Here is a 12,842-nt window from a genome sequence, read left to right on the forward strand (position 1 = left end):
TTAGTTTTATTTTAATTTATTGTACATTTTACTAATTTTAATGTAGATTCTCGAATATTTTATTATACAGTTTTATTGTAATTTCTTGTATATTTCAATAATTTTATTGTAATTTCTTATACATTTCAGTAGTTTTATTATAATTTATTGTATATCTCACTAGTTTTATTGCAATTTTTTGTATATTTCTCTCTCTACAGGTAAGAGAGAGAAAGATATATAAATAAAGTTATAAGTAAGAATGAGACAGATGATACCGACCTTGCTCTGAAACCTCTGTCGTCATCTCTGTGAAATCTGCTCAAACTGGTCGCACACAATTATCGACAGCGAAGTAAACTACGGAGGAGCTAGCGCCATCTCTTGGAGGAGTGCTGAAACTGGTCAGTAACTAGTTTCAGTAGTTCCCGCTGTGATGGCGCTAGTAGTTCTTGAGTAGTTTACTTCGCTGTCGATAATTGTGTGCGACCAGTTTAAGCACTTTTCGCAGAGATGGCGCCAGCGGTTCTTGAGTAGAGTGGGTAACATCTGTCTCACTCTATCTTATAACTTTCTTATATATCTTTCTCTTTCTTACCTCTAAAGCGGGAAATATACAAAAAATTGCAATAAAACTATTGAAATATACAAAGATTTACAATAAAAGTAGTAAAATATGCAGTAAATTAAAATAATGCTAATAGAATATACAATAAATCATAATAAATCTAAAGTTATTATCTAAAGCTATTTGTATGTAATACAAATAGTTATAATATTTCTTCCATCTAACGATGCATTTCAATAGTCTAAGGTATATTTACATAAAAAATACAACAACTTCCCTAAACATAATGAATACCGACACACAATTTATATACAGGGCTTTTCACTATTCGTGTGACAAGTTATTACAGCTGATACTATATCTCAAAAGTAATAAACAAGTTTATATGAAACCAGGTCCGATTTGCAAAAATGGCAGAGAAAATTAGGATTTTTATTTTTTTCAAAGCAACAGCGGTACATAAAAATAAGAATATTGGATTCAGTGATTGAATTTTCTGTTTGCGAACAGCAATAGAACACACTTTTGAGTTATCTACTCCTTCATAATAATAATCTTTACTAATAATGATCTTTAATAATAATATTTTTTACTATAGCACGATAAGAATATCATGATCTATTTAACCACGTACTTCCTCTTTTGCTAATCGGCATTAACCGTTCAGTAGGTACGTAGAGTGTTTTAAGCACCCACTATTAAAAGCACCGTCAGTAGGTTTGGCATATCTATGGACACGTAATATTTTAGTAAGGAAAAAAGTGATGAAAATTTGAAGATATGCAATATTATTCTTAATCTTAAGAGATATTTTATTTCTAGTAATATCTGCACTTAACTAATAGAACTACTTAGTGTACGGTGCAACTAACATCGATAATGCACCCATTTTCAATTTCTACACAAAACGTTCTGTAATCAGTTTCTAAAATACTCGAATTCGAAACGCACGACGCTTAGTCAAAATTGATTTATTCGAAATCCTTAGCTAATTGCTTTCCATTAATCGATATCCTTCGTACAGTTATAATATCTGCATAAATTACGAATCTACCGCGTCCACAGTTCGCTGTTTCAATATAGTGAAATATGAGATTGAAGTACTCATAATCTGTAACGTATAAATAATAAAAAATTATAGCAATTCAATTAGTTAGATAGGAGAAAAGGTTTCTTTCGCCACCGAAAGAATGCCAATTGAAAATCAAAATGTAAGATCGAACGATTGGCCGAACGAAAATTGATAAAAACTGATTAACAAATAATTTGAAAATACCTTGGTGTAAGTTTGTAGCGAAATAGGGAAAAAACCGCCAGCAGTCAAGCAACAAGGTCGTTGCGATCTGATCGAAAGAAGTAGCAAATCATTTCGCGTCATTCTCCCAAACTTATCCATCCGTAAATCTGTCCACGGTCCTTCGTATACGGCCCAAGCTACGTTTTCACTCTCCTGTGTCACGCAGTCACAACTGTACGTGAAAACCCACAATTGGCTCATGTTGGTTAGTAAAAAGCACACGAGATTAATCTGATACGCGAGAGACAGTTCCACCTGTGCAGTAGAAAATTTAACGCTTGTGACTTGAGTGATAACGCAAGACACTCAGTATTTTAAAAGATAGAGGTTCTAAATATTTAAAGGAGGCTATGCTAACGCACCTACAAATGTTCGTTTTTCTACTCCAGTATTGTGTAGTAATGAGCATTAGAATAGAGCAATAACAATGTTTCTACATTTTTAATAAGGACATGTCATTGTAGCATATACTAACCAAAAGCAGCTGATATCCAAGGAAACAAATTAATACGCTAAATATTAACACTTGCTCAAGTAGAACTACATTAAATATCTCTTCGAGCGTGTCGCAGAACTCAATGAGGGCCTGATGCTGTTCGATGCAATTTTTAAATATCGCGTAATATTCCGAAGAATCTATTAGTTCTTTGTCGCAATTCTTCTTGTCTTTTAGACTTGGAGCATTGGTTAGTCTGTATTGCAATATACGAAATTGACTGGACACGTGCAAACACATTATGCAAAACATGTTGTCGAAGCAGAGATAACACACTCCAATCTGGTACAATATCAATGCCTGTGTGAACGTAAGAATTGTTTTTTACTAAACCTTGAATGTAAGAATTGTTTTTTTACTAAACTTTGCCTAAACAATATATATAATAATGGCGAAACTTCTTTAAACATTTTAAACATTTGAAGACAGAATTGTAAAGTTATGTAAGTACATGTATTACGAATGTAATTTCAAAGTATGGCGATGTAGTTAATGGCAGGTTCGGCAACCACATGTTAAATATAAATAACTTGTCCGTTCCGTTTCTTCCAATATTAGCTTAAACAGAATTAATATCTATTCACGTTTTATTAAACTCATCTTATCATTAGAATTTGTAAATTCTTTCTTATATTCATTATAATACATTTCTAATCATTTTTCAAAATGCGTGTAGTTATGGATAGGAGTTCGTAAACTTACTTATCATGGGCCTCACAATGAAGATGACAACGGTGAACTGGCAAAAGAAAGAGAATATGCAGACGAAGTAGAAGCACGTGTGCCTCGCATCCGCAATGATTGAGTTCTCTTTCTCATCGTACTTGGAATGCCAGAAATTCTTCTGCATGTATACGATTAAATTGAGGAATTTCTTCTTGTAAATGAGTACCATGAATAGCTTCATAGAGTCAACTATCGATACTATAATATTGCCCGCAAGATGAGTGCAAACCTAGAACATTAGAGTCAATAGTTACGCAAAATTTTTACGTGAAATTGATAATTCTAAATAAAATAAAGAAGGCGAGAATAAATGTAACAAAGTTAAATTATGGAAGAAGCTTTGTTTCAAAAGGTATTGTTGGCTTAATGATTCAGCAGAGTAAACTATAAATAAATCCTGCGGCACTTACGTTAACGTCTCCCCAAGAGAAGTAAATATCTCTTATCTGAACCCATATACCGAAGATGCTCGCGAGTACCGTGTAGAAGACCATGGCATTTCTGCGCCATTTTTCGAAGCGAGTTACGGACGTCCAAAAACCAACGGACTTCAGGAAGAAAGCAGCTAGACTGAAAGAAATGTCTTTCGGATATCTCAAATTCATACTGGACCTCGGCAAAGATTGGACACGTCGATTTGGCGAACATTTATAGAAGCACGCACCTATAAACTATCGAGACAAACTGGAATCAATCGTATCGACGTAAGGGTGCCTTTGATCTTGAAGCGACTCTGGGTAATCGTGGATCGTACGCATTCATACATGTTTCATTTGGACTTAGTAAATTAGTGGACTGTTCCTCGCTACGAAAGAAGCTATTACGTTGCGTGTATTCGTTGTGCTGTTACCGTATACTGCTCGTTATGCATGATGAGTTATGCATGAGGGTATGGTATTAGGGAACACTCTGCTGGGGTGGATGCCACTCGACAGTTGAACGTGGTGAAGCAAAAAGTGAAGACCCCTTGACAAAATCGTTGTGGAGTTTTTTTTTTAAATTTGTGCAGTAAAAAGGGGATTATGTTCGATGAAATCAAATCTTCGTTTCCGTGGTAGCGAACAAGTTTTACTGTGTGTATGATTTTCAAACCGCTCCTTCTATTCATATTTTTATTGCATTAAGATGATGAAATTGAAGTGTAAATTTATATTTCAAGATCCAAGAAACTCTGCTTGATGATACATGAACGGTAAGCTTTTTCAGACACTTAAAATAGCAGTAGTTAAGTAAAGTGATAAACATATTGTAAAATACTGTTGTAGAACTAAAATATTTTATTTTGAATATATTTGCGTTCAACTCGATGCGCTGACAATACGCTATTTTCCATTTCTTACACAGACCATTCCATAATCAACATTGTAATTTATAATGCAAATTTAAAAAAATTAAATGAAATTATTCAATTGGACGAAATACTCGATACATACTCAAAATTAATGTCATTCTGCTATTTTTCCTATACCGCATCTTTCACCTACGCATCTATACTACATGTTACACAACCGTCTATAAACATGTCCAGTATGAAAATTGTTGAAATTATGAAACTGCCGCGTCCACGGTTCTTTGCTTTAATATGGTGAAATACGACACTGATGTACTCATAATCTGTAAACGAATGAAAAATTAGATTATATATCGATGGCTTTCTTTCACTGTTTATAGCAATGTATATCTATTTCTTAATACAAGATTCCCTTTTGTTTCTACGTTTACATGATGAAATAATTCAATATCACGCGATACAAGTAGAAATAGTCAATAGTTTATACTACAGAAATAAACAGAACGTAATCAGTTATGTATGCAGAAGTACCTTGGTATAAGTCTCAAGTGATATAGGAAAGAACCCGCAGGCGCTCAGACAGCAGGCTCTCCTCGATCTGATTAGGACAAGCTGCAGATCCTTCCTCATCATTTTCCCAAACTTATCCATTGGTAAATGTATCCAGGGCCCATGAAACACGGCTGGGGCGACGTTCAGGCTTTCGCGTGTCAGATAATCGCAGCTGTACGTGAAAATCCACAGCTGACTTATGTTCGCCATTAGAAAGCTTATAAAGAAACTGCGCCATTCTGGATTCAAATCCGCCTGCGTGTCAGAACACACAATAATAACATAATGTCTCACTTCTGCACGTGAGAAAGTCTTACGCGGTGTGCGTGTAAAAAATAAAAATTTGATTTAAAATATTCTTTGTTGATGCAGTTATCGAAATTTTAACGTTATTGATCTTTAATAAAGTGGTATTGTCGTGGATTACACTAACCAGAAACACCTGATATCCAAGAAACGAAATTAGTGTGCTGAACATTAACACTTGCCCAAATATAAATACTTTAAAGATTTCATCCAACGTAACGCAAAATTGAATGAGTGCTTGGTGCTGTCGAATGCAATCTTTAAGTGTCGCGTAACAGTTCGAAGAGTCAATGACTGGATCTTCGTCGAATTTCCCTTCGTTTTGTCCGCTTGGCGTGTTGAAAAATCTGTATTGGAGTATACGAAATTGGCCAGCCACGTGCAGGCACATGATGCATAATATGTTGTCAAAGCAAATGTAACAGACGCTCAAGTGATACAGGGCCAAAGCCTGTATAAATGTAACAAAAATGGAGAGTTTTTATTATTCGATCTTTCAACCACGAGGTTCCCACAGTTTAATTAAGCAAAATAGACAAAATCAATTATTTTTTGTTTTGGTTTGGCGATACCTGTATTACATATGTAATTTCAAAGTATGGTGACGTTGATAAAGGCAGGTCCAGCCACATATTAAATATGAGCGTTCTCTCTGTTTCATTTTTCCCCATATTTGCTAGAAACAATTAATAATGACACATTTTTTGTTACTAATACTTTTAAAGACACCGATTACAATTCTTAAAGTAAGAAAGTTGAGCTGGAATGTCAAAGATTTAATAGCTAACTTACATATGATTGGCCTTACGGTGTACAAAAAATCCGTGGATTGACAGAAAAACGAAAAGACACAGACAAAGTAGACGCACATGTGTTTAATGTCAGCTACGATCAGAGTCTCATAGTCGTCGTAATCGAAGTGCCAGAAGTGCTTCTGCATGTACACGATCAAACGAAGAAATGTCTTCTTATGCACGACTAGTACGAACAGTTTGATTAAATCTATCACCACTACCAAAATCATACACGCGATGTAAGCGCAGTCCTGATATTACGCATCATTAAAAGAAAATATATATATTTTCGCATTTCTTGTACGCAGGGTGTTATATGAAAAACAGCATGCGAAACAGATATGGGTACAGACTTACGCTAAAATTGCCCCAAGAAAAATAAATATCCCTTATCTGAGCCCACATACAGAAAACAAGCGCTATCGCCGAATAGACCGTCGTGGCGTTTCGCAGCCATTTTTCAGCGGGACACGCTGAGTACCAAAAACCGACGAGCTTCAAAAAGAACACTGCCACGCTAATCGAGATATCTCTGCGATACTTTAACCTCATCATACTGGGCTGAAGTCGGAAATGATAGAACGGTTCAATTTAGCGTTTATAGTAGCAGCGCCCTTCAATTATTGAGATGTATCGAAAACAATTGGCTGGACGTAACGTACCTTTGATCTACTATCTACAAGAATGACCCATTATTCCTCATCGTGCATAGGTTCTATTCTTTCTTAAATGATACCGATTCACTCGCTGTTATTTGGCGGAGAAAACGGTATTATAATATACGCGACTGGAATCGTGCAACTGATACTGATGTGCACCGATCATAATGCACGTGATCGATGAGTTATGCATGACTCGAGGAAGAACATTACGGAGCTTTGAACGGGGTTGAATTGTGGCCTGCAGTTCGGTGCGACTGTGCAACAGAAGAAGATTCAGTGACGAATGAACCTCAGTGCCTCTTTGTATTCCGCAGAGGTATTTCCTTCGAAAAACTAGACTCTATTTGAGGTAGAGTGAATTGTTTGTGAATACACGTGTGTCTAATATGAAGTAAATTAATTGCGTTAATCGTGAAGCGTTTGTGTATATCTACACATGTTTTTGAATGCAACGCGGATGAAGCGAGATTGATTTTGCACTCATTAATTATTCTAATCAAAGTATAATAGTATATGCAAAATTCATTTCCGCTGACAGTTTGGACTTTTGCTATTCTTCTGTTATATACGCGAAGTGTGCTAGAAAATAGAAGTGTGAAGCGCGAAGAAAATATATATCGCGTTTGGGTCAATTTAAATTAAGAATGCTTCATAGAAAACAGATAGAATTTAATAAATATAATACTAAATAGTACCTATGGATATATTCTCAAGTTTCGTCGTTAAAGTGGTAACAACTTGCATTAGGAATTTCTCATTTTTTCTAATCATTTCACTAAAATTATATATCAGACGTGGATCATATACCGTTTCTTAACAAAGTGAAGTAAGATATCGCTGTGCTCCATATCTGTAACGTACAAATGTACAATTACGATAGGAATTTGAGAATGTGGTGTTATCTTCTACGACTCTCACCGAAGTATAGGTTTCCAGCGAGACAGGGAAAAATCCATTGGCGGTCAGACAACAGATCCTCCTGGATCTGATGATGACCATTATTATATCGTTCCGAAACATTTTGCCTGATTTATTCGTGGCCATAATCGTCCACAGTGCCGAATATGCACCCAGAGCGACCTCATCGCTTTGTTCTATCACAGCGTCGCAACTGTAAGTGAACATAAACAGTAATACCATCGCGCCTGCTATCAGAAAGATGAAAATGGTACGCCTCGCAGATGGTCCTTCGGCCTAATCAGAAATAAAAGTCAACTTTTCTAAAAACATCAACGGTTATCTTCTAAAAATATACAATATCGATCGAAAGTGCTACAACAGCGAGCAGTGAACTTTAATCGTAAAAAAACGAGTCGCAAAATTGTTATCGCGTGTTTATGGAATCCATCGAATACTGACCAACAGTATTTGATAACCGAACAAGCAGATCAGCACACTAAATATCAACACTTGAACAAGTGTTATCATCGTGTACACGTTCTCAAGCTTCCCGTGAAATCTGATCAAAGCCTGATGCTGACGAATGTAACTCTTTAATTTCTCGTAGCATCTGTTCGTGTGGTCCATCAACATCGATTCTGACTTTTGCTCGCTAATAGAATTCTCCAGATCGGCCACTTTTGTAAATCTGTACTGGAGTATGCGAAACTGTCCGGCCAGATGTATGGCTAGGATGCAGAACATATTATCGAAGGAAAAATAGCACAGTCCTATTTGATACAAAGATATCACCTGTAATAAAGGTAAACTATTCTTTCTCGTATATCTGTTTGTCTATTGTGATACTTTATAATAGCAATATAGTAGATAGTATGCATGAAAATGAATTTAATTCTTAATATTGTACAATATAGTATGGGAGATATCAATTTTGATATTATTACTTTGAATGAATGAATGGTCAGATAAAAATGATGCTAAATTTTTTAAGTAGTTGTAAGTATTGTCAATTATTCGTCGTGCGTTTAATTACCTAAGATGCAATACGTGAATGCAGACGATTATACTGTACTGAGGCTATTAAGAGAGTGTAGAACTAAAATACCTCTATAATAAAAAATATCTCGTAGTAAGGCGACGTCGATAACGGGATATTTAGCCACATATTGAATGGCAGTATTCTTTCAGTCTCGTTATTAAATCGTGCTGGAATAAACGCGTGAATTACTCGTTACTTCACGGGATCATATCAAAATCGTGTCAATGGAATAAGAAATATAAAAAAAATTTTATCGTCACATACAAATCTACACTTATTTCTAATCAAACTTTCAGAAACGCTCTTTCGGCTTACCAATAAAAGGCATCACGACGTAGGATAGCATAACACACATTCCAATAGTTGTAACAGATGAAACGAAAAAGATACAGGTCCTTTTGCAATTATCCAGAACTCTTTGCTCGTTTAAATCGTAATCGGTTCCCCAGAATTTGTCTTGCATGTACACAATCAGATCTATGAACTCCACTTTGTGTATCAGTATAATGTACACTTTGCTCAATGCTGTTAACAAGCTTAAAACGTTCGTCAAAATGTAAAGAACATCCTGTAAATCGTTCGCTGTGTAATTGTTAACAATGAAAGTAAACGGTAAACAGCGGAATAAATTATTAAACTCACGCCATCGTAGATCCAGTTGAAATACAGATCTCTGCCTTCGATAATGGCGGCGACAGAGGTACAAAATATCGTGTAGAGAAGCATCATCTTCCTTTTGCGTTCCTCGACAGCATTCTTGGCAGCCCACAAGCCGACGCTTTTCAAGAAAAAGGTGCACAGGTTCAGGGATAGATCTTTGCGTTGTTCGATATGCATGATGTCTGTCGATCGTCTGACACTATCACCTCACGATGTTTCCTTCTGCGCATGATGCATTTCCGCGAGTACAAGTCCTCGCGGTGACAGACATTTCTTTATTAGAAGAAATTGTACCGTTCAATTTTTTCAAATGTCTTGCATCATGTTTTATTCCGATATTCTTTTTTCTTGAAAAGAAGAGGAAGAGTAGTACGGTGTAATAACATAGCTGCCACGTTTCAATAGCGATTGACGCAGCGAACAGCACCTTTAGCTGAGTGGTGCATTATTAGTATCGAGCGATGATTGTCACGCTTTCTCATTTCCTCGATACGAAACGTGGTCTAGTTATCGTGTGTACTCGGCTATCGAATATTCTTCTGCGTGCTTTAAAAATAGTGCGCTTGATCATTTGAAAGGGTGAAGAGTAAAATGGGGCGCTCTGCGCGTTTTAAAAATTGTGATTTTCGAATGCGAGAAGCTATTAGTGAATTCTAATTGTGCCTGAAATTTGAAGAACTGTAATAACAGAGTGATACGAAAGTAGCGACAGATTAATCAGGTAACGTGATTTATTAAAAATTATTTGACGTGTAAATGTTGACTAATTTTTCTTCGATTAAAGAGATTTCAAATTTCAAAACACATTGAACTAATAAAGAAGGAATTAAATATTGCACAGAGAAGATAATTTTGTATTATGTTGGTAGATAAATTTCTGTTCTTTTACGATCATAAAAAAACCTAAATTTTGACAGTGAGGGAAAGATTTTTATTATTATTCTCGCATACATAATTATATAATTTCGTCAGCATGTTGTGTTACTGTTAATACCCTCGTAGTGACATTTATGTTACATCTTCTATGTGGCTTTTGATCAATGTGAAATACGATACTGCAGTACTCAATATCTATAAAAATCAGATAAACGATTTAAAATTTACAAATAGTATTGCAAATATCATAACTTTCTGAAGATGCACAGATTTTATACATATTTTTATTAACTTTGCTCTAATTTTCCAAGTGGATAAGTTGTTAACTACGAATTTCTAGCGAGTATTTGCAGCACAGGCTGTTTCAACAATTTTGGTCTCATACATGACATCACACGTGGTGCCATAATCGTTAAGACAGTCTACTTTCTTGAAAATGTCCTGCTATCTGCATCATGCTTACCGAAGTGTAAGTTTCGAGCGATACAGGAAAAAATCCATTCGCAGTCAGACAACAAACTTGTCTAGATCTCGCAATGACCATAATCAAGTCTTTTCGAAGCATCTTCCCGGAGTTGTTCATCGACGTAATGGCCCACAGCGTTGAATACGCTCCTACAGCAACGCCATTGCTCTGTTCTATCACATCCCCGCAGCTGTACGTGAACATAAATAACAGAAACATCGCGCCAATCAGAAGAAGAATAAAAATGGTGCGTCTCGCTGCAGGGGCATCAGCCTAAGAGAACCAAGACGTATCTTTAAAGTTGGAAATCTCTTCGAATGAAAATGTCTTACGTGGAATTTTGTATTCGTACAAATTCTAACCAGCAATATTTGATAGCCAAACAAACAGATCAACACGCTAAATATCAACACTTGAAGAAACGATATCATAGTGTACACGTTTTCGAGCTTTTTAGAAAATTCGATCAGTGCCTGATGCTGTCGAACGTAGCCATTAAGTTTCCTGTAACACCTGTCCGTATGATTTCTCAGCGTTAATTTCTGGTCCTTCTCGCTCATTTCGTAATCCATATCGCACAGTTTCGTGAACCGGTGTTGAAGTATCCGAAATTGAGCGGTCAAGTGGATGGCCAGCATGCAGAAAATGTTATCAACGCAAAAATAACAGATGCCTATGTGATATAAGGTTACAACCTATAATAAAGAGAAATTGTTTTATTTCTCACTTAAAGATACACGTATATAAATGATATTTCTCACTGACAGAACATTATAGACCAGACCTGTGCAACTGAGACCCGCACGTTGACAAGCTTCCTGGCAACACGTATAGTTCCAGCTCTATACAGACAAAAGTCATAAGCTCCATGGAATAAAAGTAAGATCATTGTCCAAAAAAGTTAGAAGAAATAAAATACGACGTTAACTACGAGAAACTCCATAGCACATCCCATTAGTAACCTAAGTTCTATAAGTGTAGTTGGCCTCTAATAAGGGTGCATAAGGTATTGTATTATAGCAATTCATAGCCACACGGGTATTAGATGCACAGGCCTGGTGCAGGCTGTCCATAGAAATCAGCCCTTGGCTTTTAAATCTACCCTGAAACATTTAGACTCGCTAATTAATGGAATTGTATAATAGAAATTAATTTGAATTTTTATAGACGTTAGAGTTTCTCTTTTGTTTATTTAAAGTGGAGGTAAATAATTATAGAAAAATAATGAAATTCATAATTAGTACAGCTACATTGGAAATGAAGCTGGTTACGTAGCCGTACAATTTATTGGAAGCGATCGAATTTGCTTTTGAATTTATAATTGCGACTGCATTTGTTTTATCCTAGTAGTATTGTAAAAATTTGTGGAAATATGAAATACCTGTAGAAGCAACAACAGTTCGTAATTAGGCGGTACCGATATTGGAATGTTCAGCCACATATTAAATATGAGCATCCTTTCGGATTCATTGCTTGCTCGACTTGCTGTAACAAGTTAGTAACAAGTTAGTAACAAGTGTTCATCCAACCCAGCATTTAAAAATCTTTTAATGCAATTGAATGTTTCGACGACACATATCATCCACAATTCATACACCACGTAATACTTAATACACGATATTCCATTAACTCACTAACGAATGGTGTCGCTATATAAGACAACATAACGCACATCCCAATAGTTGTGACAGACGAGACGAAAAAGATGCAAGTCTTCCTGGAATTATCAAGAATCTCTCTCTCTTCTAAATCGTAGCTGCTATTCCAGAATTTCTCTCGCATGTACACTATCAGATCTATGAATTCCACTTTGTGTAACAGTAAGATGTATACTTTGCCACAAGCCGTTGCCGCGCTCAGGCAGTTAGTCAAAACGTAAAGGATGTCCTGAAACCAGTTGTCATCGAACAACTAATAATATAAATCGATAATATCATTATGCTTAACACTTACACCGTTGTAGATCCAAGTGAAATACAAGTCCCTTAATGTGACGACAAGAGCAAGTGTTGTGCACCAAATCGTGTAAGCAATCATCACCTTCCTCTTCCGTTCCTCAGCTAGATCCTCCGCCGTCCATAGCCCAATGTTTTTCAAGAAGAATCTGCACAAGTTTACCGATATATCCTGATGCTTTTCGACTTGCATGGTAACTGTGGAACGTCTAAACTGGCCAATGACGTACCCTCTTCTGCGCATATCCCAGCAGGTACTAATTCACGCGAGGGTG

General features: G+C 36.1%; 3 protein-coding genes across 3 annotated transcripts; all 3 read right to left on the bottom strand.

The window, feature by feature from the left end:
- Nucleotides 1–1,081: 1,081 nt before the first annotated feature.
- On the bottom strand, nt 1,082–9,447 carry LOC143428180 (uncharacterized). The gene is made up of 24 exons (XM_076902900.1): nt 9,253–9,447; nt 8,926–9,178; nt 8,677–8,777; nt 8,031–8,363; nt 7,590–7,865; nt 7,479–7,521; nt 7,357–7,366; nt 7,106–7,250; nt 6,793–7,011; nt 6,672–6,685; nt 4,576–4,578; nt 4,489–4,528; nt 4,277–4,401; nt 3,995–4,166; nt 3,781–3,909; nt 3,477–3,737; nt 3,043–3,295; nt 2,792–2,898; nt 2,320–2,640; nt 1,824–2,099; nt 1,602–1,658; nt 1,399–1,445; nt 1,208–1,275; nt 1,082–1,107 (listed from the first exon to the last, which is right to left on the bottom strand). The coding sequence occupies exons 1-24, from the start codon at nt 9,445–9,447 to the stop codon at nt 1,082–1,084; spliced, it is 3,474 nt and encodes a 1,157-aa protein (XP_076759015.1).
- LOC143428133 (odorant receptor Or2-like) lies at nt 4,612–6,561 on the bottom strand. Its single transcript, XM_076902845.1, has 6 exons — nt 6,367–6,561; nt 6,008–6,260; nt 5,788–5,891; nt 5,343–5,666; nt 4,889–5,164; nt 4,612–4,680 (listed from the first exon to the last, which is right to left on the bottom strand). Exons 1-6 carry the CDS (start codon nt 6,559–6,561, stop codon nt 4,612–4,614), a joined length of 1,221 nt encoding a protein of 406 aa, XP_076758960.1.
- Nucleotides 9,448–10,278: 831 nt separating the features above from the next.
- LOC143428181 (odorant receptor 4-like) lies at nt 10,279–12,760 on the bottom strand. Its single transcript, XM_076902901.1, has 6 exons — nt 12,566–12,760; nt 12,247–12,499; nt 11,994–12,097; nt 10,975–11,307; nt 10,610–10,885; nt 10,279–10,341 (listed from the first exon to the last, which is right to left on the bottom strand). The coding sequence occupies exons 1-6, from the start codon at nt 12,758–12,760 to the stop codon at nt 10,279–10,281; spliced, it is 1,224 nt and encodes a 407-aa protein (XP_076759016.1).
- Between the last annotated feature and the right edge of the window lie 82 nt (nt 12,761–12,842).

Source organism: Xylocopa sonorina, chromosome 10, assembly GCF_050948175.1.
Source record: "Xylocopa sonorina isolate GNS202 chromosome 10, iyXylSono1_principal, whole genome shotgun sequence".
In the NCBI taxonomy this organism is placed as follows: Eukaryota; Metazoa; Arthropoda; class Insecta; order Hymenoptera; family Apidae; genus Xylocopa; species Xylocopa sonorina.

Bases quoted from the DNA above. Each gene is read 5' to 3' on its own strand.
- LOC143428133 (XM_076902845.1), bottom strand. From the start codon at position 6,561: ATGAGGTTAAAGTATCGCAGAGATATCTCGATTAGCGTGGCAGTGTTC. The intron at 5,892-6,007 runs GTAAGTTAGCTA...AATTGTTTCTAG, and splicing joins CACCGTAAGGCCAATCATAT to CAAATATGGGGAAAAATGAA. The intron at 4,681-4,888 runs GTACTTCTGCAT...ATTCGTTTACAG, and splicing joins CACTTGAGACTTATACCAAG to ATTATGAGTACATCAGTGTC.
- LOC143428180 (XM_076902900.1), bottom strand. From the start codon at position 9,447: ATGCATATCGAACAACGCAAAGATCTATCCCTGAACCTGTGCACCTTT. The intron at 3,910-3,994 runs GTGGCATCCACC...ATACGGTAACAG, and splicing joins TCACCACGTTCAACTGTCGA to CACAACGAATACACGCAACG. The intron at 1,659-1,823 runs GTATTTTCAAAT...TATACGTTACAG, and splicing joins CGCTACAAACTTACACCAAG to ATTATGAGTACTTCAATCTC.
- LOC143428181 (XM_076902901.1), bottom strand. From the start codon at position 12,760: ATGCAAGTCGAAAAGCATCAGGATATATCGGTAAACTTGTGCAGATTC. The intron at 11,308-11,993 runs GTATTTCATATT...TCTTTATTATAG, and splicing joins AACTGTTGTTGCTTCTACAG to GTTGTAACCTTATATCACAT. The intron at 10,342-10,609 runs GTAAGCATGATG...TGATTTTTATAG, and splicing joins CGCTCGAAACTTACACTTCG to ATATTGAGTACTGCAGTATC.